The sequence below is a fragment of the Saimiri boliviensis genome, chromosome 3, assembly GCF_048565385.1.
Source record: "Saimiri boliviensis isolate mSaiBol1 chromosome 3, mSaiBol1.pri, whole genome shotgun sequence".
In the NCBI taxonomy this organism is placed as follows: Eukaryota; Metazoa; Chordata; class Mammalia; order Primates; family Cebidae; genus Saimiri; species Saimiri boliviensis.
Genome location: NC_133451.1, coordinates 69,591,010 through 69,613,071, shown reverse-complemented (window position 1 = coordinate 69,613,071; position 22,062 = coordinate 69,591,010). Strand labels below are relative to the sequence as shown.

At 40.0% G+C, this 22,062-nt stretch overlaps 1 protein-coding gene and 1 non-coding gene across 11 annotated transcripts in view; both read left to right on the top strand.

The window, feature by feature from the left end:
* The window catches only part of CCDC158 (coiled-coil domain containing 158), a 111,712-nt gene extending 89,650 nt beyond the window's left edge, over positions 1-22,062 (top strand). For 8 of the 10 annotated variants that reach the window (XM_074396303.1, XM_039468448.2, XM_074396310.1 and 5 more), the window contains 3 exons: positions 1,922-2,080; positions 4,220-4,327; positions 21,855-22,062. In XM_074396303.1, the coding sequence (XP_074252404.1) occupies positions 1,922-2,080; positions 4,220-4,327; positions 21,855-21,931 (344 nt within the window). In that variant the 3' untranslated portion in view covers positions 21,932-22,062. The remainder of the gene's footprint in view (positions 1-1,921; positions 2,081-4,219; positions 4,328-21,854) is intronic. The other 2 variants (XM_074396305.1, XM_074396308.1) reach the window with 2 other exon arrangements.
* Positions 4,078-4,138, top strand: LOC120363798 (U7 small nuclear RNA). Its single transcript, XR_005579236.1, has one exon. It is a non-coding gene; the product is annotated as a U7 small nuclear RNA (small nuclear RNA).

Below are 22,062 nucleotides of genomic sequence, written 5' to 3'. Positions count from 1 at the left end.
ATGGCTCCCTATTCCATGAGGGTAAAAGCCAAAGTATTTGCAGTATACTTGCAAATATACTTGGAAGTACTTGTGGTATCTTCCAAGTCCTTGTTAGCTCTCTGACCTTGTTTCCTGCTACTCCCTTTCATGCATTCTGTTTTACCCACCCTCAAACTGTTCTTTGAACATGTCAGGCAGCTTCCATGTTAGAGCATTTATGCCCTGTTCCCTCATGTTGCTAACCCTCAGCTCCTTTAAAAACTTTGACCAGGTGTCACTTCCCCAGTGGGACTTATTTCTCATCACCTCATTTAAAAATCACAACCAGCCAGGCATGATGGCTCATGCCTGTAATTCCATCACTTTGGGAAGCCAAGGTGAGCAGATTGCTTGAGCCTAGGAGTTTGAGACCAGTCTAGGCAACATGGTGAAACCCTGTCTCTAAAAATAAAATAAATAAAATAAAAATAACAATTTTCCCACACTTCCAGTGCTCCTTATTCCTTTTATCAGTTACGCTTAGCGTCTTCTCACATATACTGTATCACCCTTGTGAGACAAGACCTGTGCAAGGGCAGATGTCTTTAGCCATTTGGTTCCTGGATATATCCCAGGTGCCTGGAAGCTTCCTGACACATAGAAGGTATTGAATAAATATTGACTAGATGAAAGGAAAAGGAGAAGAATCAAGATGGACAGGTCTCCATAAAATTTCCAAAGAATTATAGATAAGATGGTCTCCATTAAAAAAAAAAAAAGAAGAAAGAAAAGAAAAAGCTCCAGAAACAAGAGATTGAAAGAAATCAATTTGTTGACAAGCAAAGTGGCATAACTCAGACTACAAATGGAAGAGAAAGATAAAAACATCACAGGGAAAAGCCTTAGAAAATGAAAAATAAAATAGATGTGACAAATTATAGAGAAAATTACACAAAAGGAATTTTTTAAAATAAGGACCAAAAATAATTATACAGAATACATTAGATTTGGAAGGCAAAGGCAAACCAACAGACACATAATTGGTCTTCCTATGGAAGAGAACAAAATAAATGAGAAAGAATAAATCTGTGATGATTATTCAACAAAAATGTAGTTATAAATCTGGACAGTATTGTAGATAGAAAAGATTGAGGTAAGGTGAAAAGAGATGGGAGAAAGATAAGTTTTCTTTTTTTTTTTCTTAGTGTGCTGCATAATAATGTTTTGGTCAGTGACCATGACATACACAACAGAGGTCTCATAAGATTATAATGGAGCAGAAAAATTCCTGTTACTTAGTGATGTTGTAGCTGTCATAATGTCATACCACAGTACATTGGCTTTTCTATGTTTAGACATATTTAGATAAACATTTACCATTATATACTTACCATTTTATTCATTTGTGCAGATACGATTTTTTTATGCATATAAGAATTCATTTGGAGTTTGAAGTAATGCTGCTTGAATCTATGGAAGTCTATGCCTGATTACCCCACTTTCTGGACCCTATAGCTCTATGTCTGTTATTATTTTTTTTTCTTGGTTTTCTGCCATATCATCATCTTACATGCCTGGTTATTTTTGTTGTATGACATGTTATATATGAAAAGTTGTACAGGTGATTTGAGGCTATGAATGAGATAACCTTCCTCTAGAGAGCATTCATGCTTGCTTTTGGTAGACAACTAAGGCTTCCAGATCAATTTAATCACATTAGAAAGAGGATTTGAAGCTAGACCTCAGGATCCCAAGGGCAGGTCTAGTTCCTGTTCACCCTTATTCCTAAGACATAGCCCTTTTCAGCTCCAAACCCCCAAATCTTGGGTATTTAGAAGAACATTCTCCTGTCCCTCCACCATTGGAAACATTTTCTCATGAAAGTTTGACTTTTTGAGAGGTGCAGTGTACTATTTTTAATTAATTCTGCCCTTTTACTTTTATTCTTGCAAAATTTTAGCAAGTCCATCTGTGAAAAATTCAGCTTCTCGTTTATTTAATTCTTCTCCTAAGAAGTCTCCAGTGCATTCACTCCTAACCAGTTCAGTTGAAGGTTCAGTAGGTTCCACATCGCAATATAGATCCACCAAACCTATTCATTCATCCAGTTCTATTAAAGGTAAGAAAGATCTGATATCATTGTTGTGATTGATTTGTTTTTTACAATGCTGCACTGTAAGATCTTTTTACTCAGAATTAAGATTTTGCATGTTGCTCTTATGTGTAAGCTCTGATTCTGTGTAACTTAAACAGGTCTTATTTAATTATAACAGCTATTGTGTACCATTTGAGTCTTAGTAAGTGTACATAGATATTATATGTAAACATTATCTCTTTTTTTCTCTAATATAAATAATGAACATTTTGCCTCTATTTTATTAAAAGAATTTTGGGTCCTCTTTTAAATGCTGTGAGTTACTTTTCTTTCTTATTTACATTCTTTAAAATCATAGCTCTTCTTCAGTCTCTGCCTTAGTGAGTATAAGTATGTGCCATACAAACGTTTCAAAATTTTCTCATTTTTAATAGTTTAAGTTAGTTTGTTATTTGATTAGACAAATTAGAAAAAAAATTATTTGATGTAGAATAAATGCCTGGTAAATAAGTGAGAGTTAAATATTATGTGTTGAATGAACTTGAAATATTTCTCTTCATGTATGACAGTGACCAAATGACCCCAGTGTTCTATGACATCATTCCCTTTTATAAGAGATAAACTAGACAAAGTTGTATTATCATCAAATCATTTCTTAGTATTTTGAAATACTATGCCTTACACATTTCTATATCCTAAGAAATTTCTAATCACACATATTAGTACATTTTTTACATCTTTTTTTCTGTACTTTTGTCCTCTTTCATCTTTTATGTTTCTAAGCTATCCATTTACTATATTTTTAAATTTTAAGTATAAAATTACTTTCCTGTTCTGTGATAGCCAGTCTGTGAAAACCTATCCACAAAGACTGAGGAAGCTGAGAGGCTAAAGAAAGAGACTGACAAATCCAGTTTCTCAGAAACATTTAATAGGGACTTAAGAATGGAGCCATGTCTGTGTCTCTGCAGCAGTGAAACAAGGTGGTAGATCCTTGTACCACTATCCCCTCAGGCCCAGGACCTGTATACTGTAAGTAAAGGGTATACATGCCTCAGAAAGGATGTGCAAGACAATTGCTTAAGGATAGATTTATGGTAGGTACTTGCTACCTACCATACAAGGAAACTGGAAATCTTGGATGACTTCCTGGAACTGGGATGAATCAAGAGTCAACTTGGCAGATTAGCATCCAAGGTGGATTTGCTTTGGCCTCCACATTTCCTTTTAGAGCTGTGGTTATTGCAGGAATAGAACAATGCTTCTTGACACCTCATTGTTAGTTTTTGTTACATAACGGCATGGCATTTTCTTCCCACCCCCAACCCCCTGCTTATTGTCAGGTACCCATAAAACATATATTTTATATTGTTTATGTTTAAAATCTAAGAAACTGTTTCTCATTCTCTTAAAGTAATTCCTAGATAATTGCCTTGAATGCTAATATCTGTAATGAAAAGGAAGTTTTCTTGATAGGAAAATTAGCCATTAAAAATATTCTCAAAATTATACAGCTAGGCAGGGATTAAGATCAAAATTTAAATCTTCAGATTGCCAATTAAGTACGTTTAGAGGTTGACAAAACAGAATATTGGTAAAAGAATAACTTACATGCTCCTAGGCCCTCTTTAGTTTCTACTGCCACATTTGTTCTAGTTTCAGTGTGACCATGTTGACATCCATGTCACCCTCTGCTGTCATATAATACCATTCTCATTAGGTGACAGAACTAACATGGGTACTGGCCTCACGTACATTAAAAATGGTGCAGTTTCTGTATTAGATCATACTCCCTCAAACTCAAGTTAATGGAACTACTCAGGCTTGGTACGAAAAGCTGTCATATATGATGCAGAATGTATCATTAAACTTGAAGTATTGTTTTCACCCATCCCGTTTAATATTATGTAGTTAAGTAATGATACATCAGATTGGTTTGAACAAAATCAAATAGGCTAGCATTGCAATATTTAGATAAAACTCATTTTTCTCTGTTTTAAAATCGTGTTAATGTTTTCTTTAAGTGTTATAGCTCTTTTAGAATTTGTCATGAAAAAAGTTTCCTTTATTTTAAAGAAAAATTGTTTAGCCTTTAATTGTAAGATTTCCAAAAGGAGATGTCAAATAGACTTTTAATATCACATCTAAGCCATTTTCTGATAGATTCACAGTCTCCACCAATAGAAACAACAGGAAAAACATGTAGGAAGCTTCAGAACAGACTGGAAAGCTTGCAAACTCTGGTAGAAGATTTACAGCTGAAAAACCAAGGTACAGTGTACATTTTTGAAGAGATTTTCCTTGCTCATGAGAATGTTCACCTTTCTTTCAGATTAAGAATTTTATCTGTAGACCCACTGAAAGGGTATTGAATTAGCAACTGTAAACCGAAGTCTAAATATAACGGTCTTAACTGTTAATAGCCCCTGGATTAATTGTGTGACCATGGTCAGGTCACTCTAGCCCTGCTGTGCTCTCTTATCCAATGGGGATGACAATCCACAAACCCTCAGGAGTGTTTTTGAGGTTCTGAGTGGTTTTTCACCTGGGACTTTCCCACACACTGTCTTTCTTGTTCCTATTAGGTCTTTAGACAAGCATTTATATGACGATAGCCAAGACAGGAGTATAGTCAATAGCCAGAAAGCAAAATAGTGGTATTTATCCTTACACAGGATTTAAATTAGCAAAGCACTATAAGACACTGTGCCACTCAATGAATGACAAAATAAAAATAATCCACTTCTAAAAATGCTAAAACTATTTGAATAAGAAACTGTCATAATCTGCAGATGACTGGCAGCTTTTTGGGCATAAGCTCTAAGTACCATGGATATGGGGGAGTTCTCATGTTTCATGCTTTTCTAACTCACCTTTATAAATCCAGGAGACTTTATCAGAAAGAAATTAATTTTGAAGTACCTTTGTTATTCCATCCTTAGGAAATAATAAATTGCTTGGTGAAGGAAAATACTTAACGAATCTTTATAAAGTAAACTTAACCTTGTTAATAGTTGCTATTAACACTTAATCGAGCACTTCCCAACTGTGTGCCAGGCCTTGTACTCAGAGCTACACTTACATTTTCTTCATGTGATCTTCACAACAACATTGGGAAATGGGTACTGTTATTACAGCATTTGAAAATGAGGAAACTGAAGATAAGAGGACAGTCAATAAATTCCAAGTCACAGTGAGGAGTAGAACAGGGACTTGGCCTCTGAAATTTCTGACTCCAGAATCCACATGTTTTTAATATAGAAAGGTTTTAGCAAATTGTTGTTGAAGAAAATTCCAAGTCCTGTGGTAACCCAAGACCTCTATGTAGATAAACATCAGGAAAAACATCTGGTTTTAAGTTTATTGTGAATTTGTGGGGTTTGAGCATTATTTTTTAAAATTTCAGTACTTTAGGGGAACGTGTGGTGTTTAGTTGCAGGGAAAAGTTCTTTAGTGGTGATTTCTGAGATTTTGGTGCATCCAATACCCGAGTGGTATACACTACACCCAACGTGTCTTTTATCCCTCACCTGCCTACCGTGCTTCCCCACAAGTCCTCAAAGTCCGTAATACCATTCTTATGCCTTTGCATCCTCACAGCTTAGCTCCCACGTATAAGTGAGAACATACGACGTTTGTTTTTCTGTTCCTGAGTTACTTCACTTAGAATAACGGTCTCCAACTCCTTGCAGGTTGCTACAAATGCCATTATTTTATATTCCTTTTTATCGCTGAGTAGTATTACATTACATATATATATACACACACACACACATACATATATATACACATGTATACATATATATATGTATATATATAAACACACATATACATACATAATTTTCTTTATCCACTAGTTGGTTGATGAGCATTTAGGCCGGTTCCATATTTTTGCCATTGTGAATTATGCTGCTATAAACATGGGTGCACAAGTGTCTTTTACATGTAAGGACTTCTTTTCCCCCAGTAGTGGGATTGCTGCATCAAATGGCAGTCCTACTTTCAGTTTTTTAAGAAATCTTTGTACTGCTTTCCATTGTTGTACTAGTATACATTCCCACCAGCCGTGTAAATGTGTTCCCTTTTTACCACATCCACACCAACATCTGTTATTTTTTTATTTTTAAATTATGGCCATTCTTGTGGGAGTAAGGTGGTATCACATTGTTGTTTTGATTTGCATTTCCCTGATCATTAGTGATGTTGAGCATTTCTTCATATGTTTGTTGGCTGTTTGTATATCTTCTTTGATAATTGCCTATTCATATCCTTAGCCCACTTTTTAATGGGATTATTTGTTTTTTTCTTGCTGATTCGAGTTCCTTGTAGATGTCCTTTGTCAGATGCATAGTTTGCAAATATTTTCTTCTCCGACTCTGTGGGTTGTCTGTTTACTCTGCTGATTATTTCTTTTGTTGTTCAGAAGCCTTTAAATTTAATTAGGCCCCGTCTATTTCTCTTTGTGTTTGCTGCATTTGCTTTTGGGTTCTTGGTCATGAACTCTTTGTCTAAGCCAATGTCTAGAAGAGTTTTTCCAATGTTATTTTCTAGAATTTTAATGGTTTCAGGTCTTAGATTTAAGTCTTTGATCCATCTTGAGTTGAAGACAAGTTGAAGCTTCATTCTTCTACATGCGGCTTGCCAATTATTCCAGCACCATTTGTTGAATAGGGTGTCCTTTCCCCATGTTATGTTTTTGTTTGCTTTGTTGAAAAATCAGTTGGCTGTAAATATTTGGCTTTCTTTCTGGGTTCCCTATTCTGTTTCACTGGTCTATATTGAGGGAAGGTGTTCTTTTTCTGAGTCCATGAGGTGGTGTAGTTTTAAGAGCAAGAATTTCCCGGCACCATGCCCTCCTCCCATCTCTCTTCATATGGGAGATTTAATGATTTATGTTTAAATTTTGTGGGCCTGGGAAGAAACTAAGAGTCAATCACCCCAACAGAAATTTAAAGGAACTCCTTTCATTGGCCAGAGGAATTTGGAAAGGTGGGAATTTCTCCCAGGATAAATTCCCCAGCTCCTTCACCCACACCAGATTTCCAGCTCTCTGGAATCCCTTCCCACATGGTGGGAGCTCCCTTTTCCCCTCTGGATTTCCCCTCTGGAATCCCCTTCCACACTCTTCATGGAAGTCTTTCTCTTCTCCTTTTCTTCTCTTTCCTCTACCTAAATAAAATCACCTTTCTGCAACACTTCTTGGGTCCTGTATTTACTTTTATGAGCATACAGTGCACCTGCAGTGGTCCCATCGCTTATTCTTTAAGAGATTGGAGGCCAGTAACCCACAGCATTATCTCAAGGGAGCTGTGCCTCACCAGCACCCAAGAAAAAAACCCAGTTACAGAATTGGCACCCAACATGGGGCATGAAGAGTGCAGCATTGGAGGAGTAAGTGAAAAACATTGGACCCTTCTCACTTGCTTTCTATCCTGTCTCTTTAAGAACACCTGAAGCAGTCGCAGCCAGGCAGGGCTGCAGGGAGCTGGAGTGGCACCAAGCCATGGTAGCACAGGCCAGCTTTTCTTCCAAGCTTTTTCTCTCCCTCTTCCTCCCCCTCCTCTCTCTCTCTCTCTCTCTCTCTCTCTCTCTCACTTTCTCTCTCTCTCTCTCTCTCTCACTTTCTCTCTCTCTTTCTCTCTCTCTCTCTCTGCTGCTTCTCTGGGCAAAAAACCTGCGGGAGGTGGGACAAGCAAATGCTCTCTGTTTGTACTAGGGGTAGAACCAGGTGTGCGCAGGCATGGCCAGGTGTTGGGCTTGCGAACTGGTGGGCTGGGGCAGGCGCACTTCCCCACCCCCAGGCCTTTTGCTCCTTGCTGGCCAAAACAGAAACCAGATCTGCCCACAGCCCAGCCCTTCAGTCAGTCACAGCCAGGCGGGGTGGGGCGGGGGTGGGGTGAGGGGGAGCTTCAGGGTGGGGTGAGGTGCGTTCCAGTTGGGCTCAGAGGCTCTAAGCAAAGTGGCAGCACTTAAGGAAGCACCTCAGAGAAAATGCCTTTTGTGGGTTCGCTTGCTCACTGGCCAGCATTTTTGGATCCCTAGTTGAGGGCAGCATGAAACTGCAGAATATGGCTGTTAAAAAATGCAGTCAGGGGCAGAACAAGGAAACTTCCTTCCCTGGGGCTCTTGCCTGCTGGCTGTAGGTCCCTGTGTGGGCAGTGGCTGGGGTAGTGGCCTAGGGTGTACACATGGTCCCAGTAACATGGTGGCTGCAGGTCCCTGAGCAGGGGCATGGCAAACTTTCTCCTCTGGCAGGAGGTGGGGTACAAAAGGCACTCGAATGGGCAGGGCGGCTGCAGCGGCCCAGCCTGCTTCTTTGAATTGTGTGCTCTAATGGCCCCGCCCTAGAAGCTTACCCTTCCAGGGCAGTTTTATAAATTGGCCTGCAAAAGTTGGACCTTTGCTGGAAATATTAGTACCCATCTCCTGAGCCTGACTGGCGTTGTCAGAGTTCATTGGTATGATTACCACCCAACCCAGTAGCTCCTTTTGTTCCATGCCTCCGTGGTGGTCACTGGAGGTCATGCAAGTCCATGGGCATGAGTCCATGATGCTGGTAATTCATGATTGGAATCCAGTACATGGAGAGCCCTTTAATAAGGTGGATCGTGCATCTTGGGCACACAAAATTTCAGGGTACTGACTGAAAATGTTTCATTTCAGTACCTATTTTACCTGGAGGACGCCTCAGGTCAAAGCAGCTGTAATTTTTTTTAACCAGGGATGTGGGCATCCCTTGTGTTCAATTTCGGATGGGTTCTTCTATTCCCAAGCTCAAGTCCCCATTAAAATGTATACTGGAAAATTGGGACGAATTTAACACATGACTTTTTTAAAGAAGAAGCAGCTCTTCTTTCTCTGCCAGAGTGGCCAGAATCCCCCCTGCTGAGTGGAAAAACCTGGCTTCCAAAGGGAAGTATAAGTTATAACACTATTCTACAATTAGACCTGCATTGTAAAAGCGAGAGTAAATGGTTTAAGGTCCCCTATGTGCAACTATTATTTTCCCTGAGGAATAAGCCTCAGCTCTGTCAGGCCTGTGTCCCATACCCTGTTTAGCCCTCCTCAGGAGTACCTCCACATGTGGGATTCCCTGTGGCAACTACCTCCACCAGTGCCAACCAGGGCTCCTCAGCTCCTGTACCCCAACAGGAGCCAGGGAGGGCCGAGACACCCAGGGCATCTCAGGCTACCTGGATGCCCAAACTCTGTCCCCTGCAGGCAGTGGGAGGAGAATTTGGCCCAAGTAAGGTGTACACCCCTTCTCACTTTCTGACTTAAAGCAAATTAAGGTGAACTTAGGAAAGTTTTCAGATGACTCAGACAAGTACATAGATGTTCTTCAGGGCCTGGGTCAGTCTTTTGAATTAGACTGGAAGGATGTCATGCTTTTGCTTAATCAAACCCTAACCAGCAATTGAAAAAGAGGCTGCTCTAATGGCGGCTCTAGAGTTTAGGGACACTTGGTACCTTAGGTACATAACTGGTTAACGCCAGAGGAAAAGGATAAATATCCTACAGGTACACAGACAGTCCCTGACACAGACGCTTGCTGGGATCTGGATTCAGAACAGGGGGACTGGAGCCGTAAGCATTTCCTGACCTGTATACTTGAAGGATTATGGCGAAGTAGGAAGAAGGCAATGTTATCCACCATAACTCAAGGAAGGGAAGAAAACCCAACAGCTTTCCTTAAGCAATTGCAAGAGGCTTTAAGAAGGTACACAGACCTGTCATCAGACTCCATTAAGAATCCTTAGTTAGTACTAAAGGACAAGTCTATTAGTCAGGAGCAGATATCAGGAGGAAGCTTCAGAAGCTGGCCTTGGGACCAGAACAGAGTCTAAAATCATTGCTAACCCAGACAACCTCAGTGTTTTATAATAGAGACCAAGAGAAACAGGCTAAAAGGATCAGGAGAAATCAGAGAAAGGCTGCTGCCTTAGTTACGGCCTTCAGGCAAGCAGACCCCAGAGGCTCAAATGAGGGAAAGGCTCAGGTTAGCCACCAGGCTGGCAAAGCTTGTTACCATTGCGGTCTGAAGGGACATGTTATAAGAAACTGTCCTCATAGGAAAAGACCACCACCTCATCCATGATTGCTGTGCCAAGGGAATCACTGGAAAGCACACTGTCCCAGGGGACAAAGCTTCCCAGGGCCTGGGGTGTCTAACCAAATGACCCAATGGTAGGACTAAAGGTGCCCAGGGCAAGCGCCAGCTCAAATCACCACCCTCAATGAGCCCTGGGTAACGTTGACCATAGAGGGCCAGGAAGTTAATCTCCTCCTGGACACTGGCACAGCCTTCTCTGTTTTGCTCTCCTTCCCTGGACGGTTGTCCTCTAAGTCTGTAACTGTCTGAGGAGTCCTAGGACAAGCAGTCTCCTGATATTTCTCCCAGCCCCTAAGCTGTAACTGGGGAGATATGCTTTTCTCCCATGCCTTCCTCATTATGCCAGAAAGTCCCACTCCCTTACTAGGGCAGGACCTGCTAGCCAGAGCAGGAGCCATTATCTCTATGAACCTCATTAGGGAGAAAATCCCTCTCTGCTGTCCATTATTTCAAGAAGGGTTTAATCCTGAAGCCTGGGCAAAGGTCAGACAATTTGGATGGACAAAGAATGCATGCCCAATTCAAATAAGGCTGAAGGATTCTACCTCTTTTCCTTACCAGAGACAATACTCACTAAGACCAAAAGCCAAAAAAAAAAAGGACTGCAGGATATTGTAAGGGACTTAAAAGCTCAGGGTCTAGTGAAGCCCTGTAATAGCCCTTGTAATATTCCAATTTTAGGAGTACAAAAACGTAATGGACAATGGAGGCTGGTGCAGGATCTTAGACTTATTAATGAAGCTGTAATTCCTTTATATTTAGCTGTACCTACTCCTTACACCTTGCTGTCTCAAATACCAGAAGAGGCACAATGGTTTACAGTTCTGAACCTTAAAAATGACTTTTTCTCTGTACCACTACATCTTAACTCACAGTTTCTGTTTGCCTTTGAAGACCCTTTAAACGAGAGTTCCCAGCTCACTGGGACAGTATTACCTCAGGGGTTTAGAAACAGCCCCCACCTGTTCAGCCAGGCTGTAGCTCAGGATCTTAGTAGTTTCTCACATCCAGGTACTCAGGTTCTTCAATATCTGGATAACTTACTTTTAGCTACAAGCTCAGAAACCCAGTGTCAGCAGGCCACTCAGAAGCTCCTAAACTTCCTTGCCAACTGTGGATATAAAGTTTCCAAACCAAAGGCCCAACTTTGTAGGCAGGAGGTAAAATACCTAGGGCTGGTCTTGTCTGAGGGCACTTAGGCCCTAGATAAGGGATGTCTTCAACCCATACTGGGCTTCCCCGTCCCAAAACCCTAAAGCAATTATGGGAATTCTTGTAAATAACTGGTTTTTGCCTATTTTGGATTCCTAGATATGGTGAAATAGCAAAACCTTCGTACACTCTGATTAAGAAAACCCAAAAAGCTAATACCCATCTAGTACTCTGGGACCCAATAGCTAAGGCAGCCTTTCAAACCCTAAAGTAGGCACTACTGCAGGCTTCAGCTCTAAGCCTTCCTACAGGGAACAACTTCTCCCGATATGTTACAGAGAAGTTAGGAGTGGCACTGGGGGTTCTCATCTAGACTTAGGGAGCCACACCACAACTGGTGGCATACCTAAGTAAGGAAATTAATGCAGTAGTGAAAGCCTGGCCACACTGCTTATGAGTTGTAGCTGCAGTGGCTATACTGGTCTCAGAGGCAGTTAAAATAGTGCAAGGGAAAAATCTAACTGTATGAACTTCACATAATGTAGCTGGAATTCTGGCCTCTAAAGGAGGCTTATGGCTAACAATTGTTGCTTCAGATATCAGGCCTTAATGCTCGAAGTGCCTGCACTTCAACTGCATACATGTGCAGCCCTCAACTCAGCTACTTTCCTCCCTGAGATAGGAGCAGACATAAAACATAATTGTCAGCAGATTATAGCTCAGAACTATGCCACTCAAGAGAACCTCTTAAATACTCTTCTAGCCAACCCTGACCTTAACCTTTACACTAACAGAAGTTCCTTTGTGGAAAATGAAGTTCAAAAAGCAGGATATGCAGTAGTGAGTAAAACAGTGCTTGAAAGCAATTCCCTTCCTCCTGGTGCTAGTGCCCAGCTGGCAGCACTAATAGCCCTCACCCAAGCTCTGAAATTAGAAAAAGGGAAAAAAAGTAAATGTATATACAGATTCCAAATATGCTTACCTAGTTTTGCATGCTTATGCTGCTGTATGGAAGAAAAGGGAGTTTCTAACCTCGGCAGGAACTCCCATTAAATACCGCAAGGAAATTTTAGACTTACTACAAGCTGTCCAAGAACCAAAAGAGGTAGCAGTCTTACACTGTCAGGGTCACCAAAAAGGAGATGAGAAGGTAGCCAAGGGCAATCGCCAAGCTAACCTAGAAGCTAAAAGGGCAGCTAAACAAGCATTTATGGAAGGACCTTTAATATGGGAGAACCCACTCCAGGAACTAGACCTCAAACTCATCAGAAGAGGTAAAGTGGGCAATCTCCCAGGGACACAATCTTCTTCCTTCAGAATGGTTAGCCAATGAGGAGGGAAAAGTGCTTCTACCTGCTGCCAGCCACTGGAAAGTACTTAAAACCCTATAGCAAACCTTCTAGGTGGGTATAGAGAATACACATCAGATGGCCAAATCTATATTTATAGGCAAAGGCCTCTTCAAGGCTGTCCAACAAATAGTCAAAGGATGTAAAGTATGTCAAAAAAATAATCCTTTGGCACATCACAAAGCTCCCCCTGGGGAACAATGAGCTGGACATTACCCAGGTGAGGACTGGCAAATGGACTTCACCCGTATGCCTCAGTCTCGGGGACATCAGTATCTTCTAGTATGTGTGGATACTTATACAAACTGGGTTGAGGCTTTCCCCTGTAGAACAGAGAAAGCCCAAGAAATAATGGAAGTCCTAATTAATGAAATAATCCCTAGATTTGGACTCCCTCGGTGTCCTCAAAGTGATAATGGTCCTGCCTTCAAAGCTGCTGTAACCCAAGGAATTTCCAAGGCTCTAGGGATACAGTATCATCTCCACTGTGCTTGAAGGCCTCAGTCCTCAGGGAAAGTAGAAAAAATGAATAAAATTCTTAAGAGACACCTAAAGAAACTGGCACAGGAAACCTCTCTCTCCTGGCCTTCTCTGTTACCAATAGCACTCTTAAGAGCTCAAAACTCTCTTCAGAAAATAGAACTCAGTCCTTATAAGATGCTTTATGGACAGCCCTTTCTTACTAATGATCTTGTATTAAACAAAAAAAACCCAGCAAATCTAATAAAAGATATAACTTCTTGGCTAAGTACCAACAGGTTCCCAAGAGTTTGCCTGAAAGACGTCCTAGGGAAAAAGGGAAAGAGTTGTTCTGCCCTGGAGACTTGGTGCTTTTTAAATCTCTCCCCTCAGACTCTCCCTCTCTAGGCCCATCTTGGAAAGAACCATTTTTGGTTATTCTGTCTACCCCAACAGCAGTTAAGGTGGTGGGGATTAACTCATGGATTCATCACACTCAGCTGAAGCCTTAAATACCTCCTAAGGAAAGTCATAAACCCTCCACTCCACAGCCTGGAGTTCAAGGAGATAACTCTTTGTACATCTGCGAGCCATGAAAAGATCTACATCTACTTTTCCAACAAGATCCTCAGATGAGTAACTCCTCACAAGTCTAATTTATCCTGGTATCAATACGACTATAACCCTCAACTTTGCTATCCCTCAAATAATATAAAAACTTGGTGCTAGTATTGGGAAAGCTACTACCTCTATTCAGTTACTATAAGCTATCTCAGATGTTAAATATAACAACAAAGGTTACTAATTCTCTGTGTAAAAGGCAGCTCTCTCTGCAAACCAGCTTAACTCTTTAGCTGCCATAGCTTTAAAAATAAAAGGGCCCTAAATCTGCTAACAACAGAGAGGAGGGAAACCTGTTTCTTTCTAGGAAAGATGCTGCTATTTTGTAAATGATTTAAGTGTTATTTTAAACATAGAACTCAGGAATCAATCAAAAACAGGGCTAAAGACCTTCAAGAACCTGGCTTTGATCTCTCCTAGGCTCATTTATAACTCTGGGCCTCTCATCTTTAACCACCTTGTCATATTCATTTCTTATAAAACCATAAGGTCACACAATAATCCTGCTGCTGGAACCCTGGATGTCCTTGGCTCGTGAGCTCTATCATGGACCTCTAGATTAACCTGCACCCCTAAAAGCCTCCCCTCTGGAGGAAACCTCAACTGCAGAGCCCTTTCCATACCCCGTTTCAGCAGAAAGTAGTTAAAGAGGATCGACGCCCCTATTTCAACAGAAGTTAAATTTTCCTGTTCGGAGCGGGGAATGAGGGAAGGTGTTTCTTTCCAGGTCCATGAGGGGGCATAGTTTTAGGGCAAGAATTTCCCAGCGCCATGCCCCCCCTCTCATCTATCTCCATCCGGGAGATTTAAAGATTTATGATTAAATTTCACGGACATGGGAAGAAACTAAGAGTCAATCATCCCAGCAGAAGTTTGAAGGAACTCCTTTCATTGGCCAAAGGAACTTGGAAAGGTGGGAATTTCTCCCAGGATAAATTCCCCTGCTCCTTCACCCACACCAGATTTCCAGCTCTCTGGAATCCCTTCCCACAAGGTGGGAGCTCCCTTTTCCGCTCTGAATTTCCCCTCTGGAATCCCCTTCCACACTCTTCGTGGAAGTCTTTCTCTTCTTCCCCTTTTCTTCTCTTTTCTCTACCTAAATAAAATCACCTTTCTGCAATACTTCTTGGGTCCAATATTTACTTTTACAAGCCCATGCCACAACTTCAGTGGTCCCATCACTTATTCTTTAAAAAATTAAAGGCCAAAAACCCACAGCTTTCTCTCAAGGGAGCTGGTGCCTCACCAGCACCCAAGAAAAAACCCGGTTACAACATGCCTATTTTTATACCAGTACTTTGCTGTTTTGGTGATGATAGCCTTGAAGTTGGGTAATGTGATGCCTCCAGATTTGTTCTTTTTTATTGTCTTGCTTTGGCTATGTGGGATCTTTTCATGATTCCATATGAATTTTAGGATTTTTTTTCTAGTTCTGTTAAAAATGATGATGGTATTTTGATGGGAATCACATTGAATTTGTAAATTACTTTTGGTAGTATGGTTATTTCCACAATATTGGTTCTAGCTATCCATGAGCATGAAAGGTGTTTCCATTTGTGTGTGTTGTCTATGATTTCCTTCAGCAGTGTTTGTAGTTTTTCCTGTAGAGATTGTTCATCTCCTTGGTTAAATATATTCCTAAGTATTTTATTTTATTTTATTTTATTTTATTTTTTGAGGTGGAGTCTCACTCTTTCACCCAAGCTCGAGTGCAAAGGCACTATCTAGGCTCACTGTGACCTCCACCTCCTGGGTTCAAGCAATTCTCTGCCTCAGCCTCCCAAGTAGCTGGGATTCCAGGCACCCACCACCATGCCTGGCTAATTTTTTTTTTGTATTTTTAATAGACATGGGGTTTCACCATGTTGGCCAGGCTGGTCTTGAACTCCTAACTTCGTGATCCACCCACCTTGGCCTCCCAAAGTGCTGGGGTTACAGACATGAGCCACCACACCTAGCCAAGTATTTTATTTTTATTGCAGCTATAGTAAAAGGAGCTGGGTTCTTGCTTTGATTCTAAGCTTTGTCGTTGTTGATATATAGCAATGCTACTGATTCGTGTACATTGATTTTGTGTCTTGAAACTTTACTGAATTCATTTATCAAGTCTAGGAGCTTTGTGGATGAGTCTTTAACGTTTTCTGGGCATAGGATCATATCATCAGCAAACAGCAATAGTTTGACTTTCTCTTCACTGATCTGGATGCCCTTTATTTCTTTCTCCTGTCTGAGTGCTCTAGCTAGGACTTCCAGTACAATGTTGAATAGCAGTGGTGAAAGTGGGCATCTTTGTTTTTTATAAGTTCTCATGGAGAACGCTTTCAACTTTTCCTCTTTCTGTGTAATGTTGGCTGTGAATTTCTCATAGATGGCTTTTGTTTCCTTGAGGTATGTTCCATCTATGCTGATTTTGCTGAAGGTTTTCATTATAAAGGGATGCTGGATTTTTGTCAGATGCTTTTTCTGCATTTTTTGAGATGATCATATGATTATTGTTTTCAATTCTGTTTATGTGATATGTCACATTTATTGTCTTGAGTATGTTAAGCCATTCCTGCATCCCTGGTATGAAACCCACTTGATCACGGTATATTATCATTTGGATATGCTGTTGGATTCAGTTAGCTACTATTTTGTTGTGTATTTTTCAATCTATGTTCATCATGGATATTGGTCTATAGTTTTATTTTGTTATATCCTTTCCTGGTTTTAGTATTAGGGTGATTCTGACTTCATAGAATAATTTAGGAAGGATTCCCTATTTCTCTATGTTTGAAGCACTTTCTGTAAGATTGGTACCAATTCTTCTTCGAATGCCCAATAGAATTCAGCTCTGAATCCATCTGGTCTTGGACTTCTTTTTGTTGGCATTTTTTTTATTATTATTACTGTTTTAATCTCACTACTTGTTATTGGCTTCTTCAGAGTTTCTATTTTTTCCTGACTTAATCAGGTGGGTTTTATATCTCCAGGAATTTATCCATCACCTCTAAATTTTCTAATTTGTGCACATAAAGGTGTTCATTTTAGCTCTAAATGATCTTTTGTATTTCTGTGGTATCAGTTGTAAAATCTCCCGTTTCATTTGTAATTGAGCTTATTTAGATATTCTATCTTCTTTTCTTGGCTAATCTCACTTATGGTCTAATAATTTTATCTTTTTAAAGAATAAGCTTTTTTTTTAATTTGTCTTTTGTATTGTGTTTTATTCATTTGTTTCAATTTCATTTAATTCTGCTCTGATCTTTGTTATTTTTTTTTTTAATTATTCCTCTAAGTTTGGGTTTGGTTTGTTCTTGTTTCTCTAGTTCCTTGAGGTGTGACTTTAGAGTGTCTATTTGTGCTCTTTCTGGCTTTTTGATGTAGGCATTTAATGCTATGAACTTTCCTTTTAGAACCACTTTTGATGTATCCCAGAGGTTTTGATAAATTGTGTCACTAGTTTCGTTCAGTTCAAAGAATTTTTAAATTTTCATCTTGATTACATTATTGATCCAAAGATGATTCCAGAGTAGATTATTCAATTTCCATGTGTTTGTATAGTTTGAAGGGTTCCTTTTGGAGTTAATTTCCAGTTGTATTCCAGTGTAGTCTTGAGAGAGTACTTGATATCGTTTTGATTTTCTGAAATTTATTGAGATTTCTTTTATGTCCTATTATGTGATCTATCTTGGAGAATGTTCCATGTGCTGATGAAAAGAATGTATATTCTGTAGTTGTTGGGTAGAATGTTGTGTAAATATCTGTTAAGTTTGTTTGTTCTAGGGTATAGTTTAAGTTCATTGCATTGTTTAAATGCACTGTTTTTTGTTGACTTACCATCTTGATGACCTGTTTAGTGCTATCAGTGGAGTACTGAAGTCCCCCACCATTATTGTATTACCATTACCATCTGTCTCATTTCTTAGGTCTAGTAGTAATCGTTTTATAAATTTGGGAGCTCCAGTGTTAAGTGCATATATATTTAGGATTGTGATATTTTCCATATATAATGATCCTTTATCATTATATAATATCCCTCTTTGTTGTTCTGGACTGTTGTTGCTTTAAAGTCTGTTTTGTCTGATGTAAGAAGAGCTACTCCTGTTCATTTGTGGTATCCATGGAATATCTTTGTTCGTCCCTTAACCTTAAGTTTGTATGAGTCCTTGTGCATTAGGTGAGTCTGTTGAAAACAGCAGATACTTGGTTGGTGGATTTTTATCCTTTCTGTCATTCTGTATCTTTTAAGTGGCACATTTAGGCCATTTACATTCAGTGTTAGCATTGAGATGTGAGGTACTGTTTTATTCATTGTATTAGGTGGTGCCTGAATACCTTGGGTTTTTTTTTTAATTGTGTTATTGTTTTATAGGGCCTGTGAGATTTATGCTTTAAGATGGTCGTATTTTGGTGTGTTTTGAGGTTTTATTTCAAGATTTAGAATTCCTTTTAGCATTTCTTAGTGCTGGCTTGGTACTAGTGAATTCACTCAGCATTTTTTTTTGTCTGTAAAAGATTTTATCTGTCCTTCATTCATGAAACTTAGTTTTGCTGGATACAGAATGTTGGCTGGCAATTATTTTGTTTGAGGAGTCTAAAGATAGGACCCCAATTCCTTCTGATTTGTAGGGTTTCTGCTGAGAAATCTGCTGTTAATCTGGTAGGCTTTCCTTTATAGGTTACCTGACACTTTTGCCTTGCAGCTCTTAAGATTCTTTCCTTCATCTTGACATTAGATAACCTGATGACCACATGCCTAGGTGATGACCTTTTTGTGATGAATTTCATGGGTATTCTTTGAGCTTCTTGTATTTGGATGTCTAGATCTCTAGTGAGGCCAAGGAAATTTTCCTCAATTGTTCCCTGCAATAAGTTTTTGAGACTTTCAGATTTCTTTTCCTTATGAACACCAATTATTCTTCAGTTTGGCCATTTAACATAATCCCAGACTTCTTGAAGGCTTTGTTCAGTTTTATTAAATTCTTTTTTCTTTGTTTTTGTCTGATTGGGCTAATGTGAAAACCTTGTCTGCAAGCTCTGAAGGTCTCTCTTCCCCTTGTTCTAGTCTAACGTTGACACTTTCCAGGGCATTTTGTATTTCTATAAGTATGTTTTTCATTTCCAGAAATTATGATTGTTTTGTCTTTGTATTTCTCTGGAGAATTTTTCATCCACATTCTGTATTTTTAAAAAAAATTCTTTAAGTTGGGTTTCACCTTTCTCTGATATCTCCATGAGTAGCTTAATCAACCTTCTGGATTCTTTATCTGGCAATTCAGAGATTTCTTCTTGATTTGCATGCATTTCTGGGAAGCTAGTGTGGTCTTTTGGGGATATTGTAGAACCTTGTTTTGTCATATTTCCAGAATTGCTTTTCTGATTCCTTCTGATTTGTGTAGACTGTTTCAGTAGAAAAATCTGTATCTCAAGGTTCAGATTATTTTGTCCCACAGGTTGATCCCTTGATGAGGTGTCCTCCCCCTCCCCTAGGGATGAGGTTTCTTAAGAGTTGGACTACAATGATTGTTACTCTTCTTTTGCGTCTAGCCACTTAGTGGGGCTACCTGGCTGGGGCTGGGGCTGGGAAATGTCTGCAAAGAGACCTGTGATACAATTCATATTCAGGTCTCCCAGCCGTGGATACCAGCACCTCCTCTGGTAGGGGAGGTAGGGGAGTGAAGTACACTCTGTGAGAGTCCTTGGTTATAAATAGGTTTAGTGTCCTAGCTTTATCAAATACTGGTTATGCTAGCAGTGACATTTTCACATGGACAAACTTAGGACCTCTGGCTAGCTAGAATGTTACAGGTAATGGAATTAGCTGTTGTTTTCTCCTTCCTTGGTACAGCGTTATTCTGTTATTAGTTACTGTAACGTCCTGAGCTGGTTCGCCTCCAGTCAGGAGGTGGTGCTTTCAAGAGAGCACCAGCTGTGATAGAATACAAGGGAATATAAGCTTGCCCTAAGGTGGCCAGGATAAGTATTTGGGTTACTCAGGTGATGTGTTGAGGCCATCAAGCTCTCAAGAGTTTGTGTGTTTTGTGATCGGCTACCAGGGCAGGTAAAAAAAATACCATTAGGTTGGGGCAGAGTTAGGTGCATCTGAGCTCAGTTTCTCCTTGGGTGGGGCTTGCCATGGCCACGGTGGGGGATGCGGGGTAGTTCTTGGGCCAGTGGGGTTATGTTCCAGAGGTGATGATGGCTGCCTCTATTGCCAGGGAAGTGAGGAAAAGCCTGTAGCAATAGGCCTCACCTAGCTCCCACACAGCAAGGCTAGTCTTCCTCCCACCATGCCCCACTAACAGCGCCAGAATCTCCAGGCAGCCAGTGTGGGGTAGTGATTGGGGAATGGGGGGGCAGATCAGACCTTGCCCCAGGCTATAAGCTTCCCCACTGAGAAAGCAAGTATGGCTTTCAGGTCTTGCCTGCTCCTTCCTACCTGCCCACACTGTCAGCAAGTGGCTTCTGTGCTGCTTTCTGTAGCAGTTCCTGTTCACTACCCAGATCCTGCTCAAAAGAATTTGTGTACAGTTGAAATTATTACAGAGTTCAGCTGGGAGCTTCTTTCACCCTGTGACCACTCCCAAATTCTGCCAGCTGCCTTCCCCAAGGGCCCCTGTGAGATATAGTCAGGGATGGCTTCCCTGGGCTCGATCTAAGAATGAGAGTGCCTCCAAAGCTCTTCCCACTGCTACTTCTACACTAAATTCGTTTCAGCTCTAGGTAAGGTTAAATCCTTCTCCTATAATCTGGATTTTCAGGTTCCCCAGTGGGATGTATGTTGGGAGGCAGTATTTACGCCTCTCACACTCTGGGAACTCACAGTTTTTCACCTATCTAGTGGAATTTGCAGCGTCATGCTGCTTCATTCAAAGGATCTGTGAATTCCTTCAGTTTTTCTGGTACATTCCTGCAGTGGCTCTTGGAGCAAAGTCAACAGTGTAAGTCTCCACATGCTGCTCTGTCCGTCCAAGTTGGAGCTTGGAGCTGCACGTTAACCCTGTCTCTTACCTGCCATCTGCCTCTCCATATCGATTGTGAGATTTTTGAAGGAAGATGCATTATCTTATTGATCCTATTTTTATTCTCACCATGACATACATTTCTGAGTTTATCTAATGTATGGGACCAAATAATAATCTACGTGGAACACATGTATTTGTTTACAAAATAAAAAGACCTTTTTGCTGGATGCAGTGTCTCGATGGGATACCTCTTAAAAATTCAAAAACAAATATTTTTAGGGGGAATTTGGGGAGGATTGTCAAAACTTGAAGTGCATTTACCCTTTGACCCAGAAATTCCACTTCTAGCAATTTATTCTATAAGAAATGATTATATAAATACACAGAAGTATATATACAAAAGTATTTATATAGCATTGTTTAGAAAGAAAAATGTGTAACCTTTTTTAGTCAGTTTAGTAAGTCAGTTTGTGTACTGAAATATTAGTAAATACTGTGCAGTTAAAACATAAGCTGAACTGAGAAATTATTGACATTTTGTTATATGAATAAAGGAAGCTACAGAACAATCTATACCGTATATTTTCATTTGTGTAAAGAATAAAACGTGTGCAGATGCATGTATACGTGCAGATGTTCACCAAATTGCTTATGGTAATGACCTCTCAGGCAGAGGTAGATTCCAGCAGATTGAGGGAGCAGAGACAAAGACTGACCTTCATCTTTTTTGTGTCCTTATGAGGTGTTTGAATTGTTTACAATTAGTATTACTTTTACAATTATCATGTTCATTTAAAACAACTGATGCTGGGCACAATGGCTTATGCCTGTAATCCTGATACTTTGGGAAACTGAGGCAGAAGGCTTGCTTGAGACCAGGAGTCTGAGACCACTCTGGGCAACATAGAGAGGGACCCTGTGTCTATGACATAAATAAGTAAATAAAATAAAACACCTGAAGCACTAAAGATTTACCCTTAGCTCTCTTCCATAACACCAACCTTTTCAAAAATACGCTACATCACAATTTTTAAGAATGTCCTGGGCTCAGAACATATCTGTTCTATACTAACAAGCTAATCTTTGAGGTAGCACATAGTAGAATTAAAGTCTGAGTAGATTTTGTTATTCTAACTATGTTTTATCCACATTTTCAGCAATGTCTTCAATGATCAGAAATCAAGAAAAGAGGATACAGAAAGTAAAAGACCAGGAAAAAATGTTACTAAAATGACTCGTTGCTTGCCTGTTCATTACAGAGGAATGAGGCCCAATTAATTGTGGTGTTACTTGTAATTAGTGCTTTGTGTACTTTTTCTTTTTATGGGAAAATTTAATAAAAGATGCCCTGTCTTGTAAACTCTA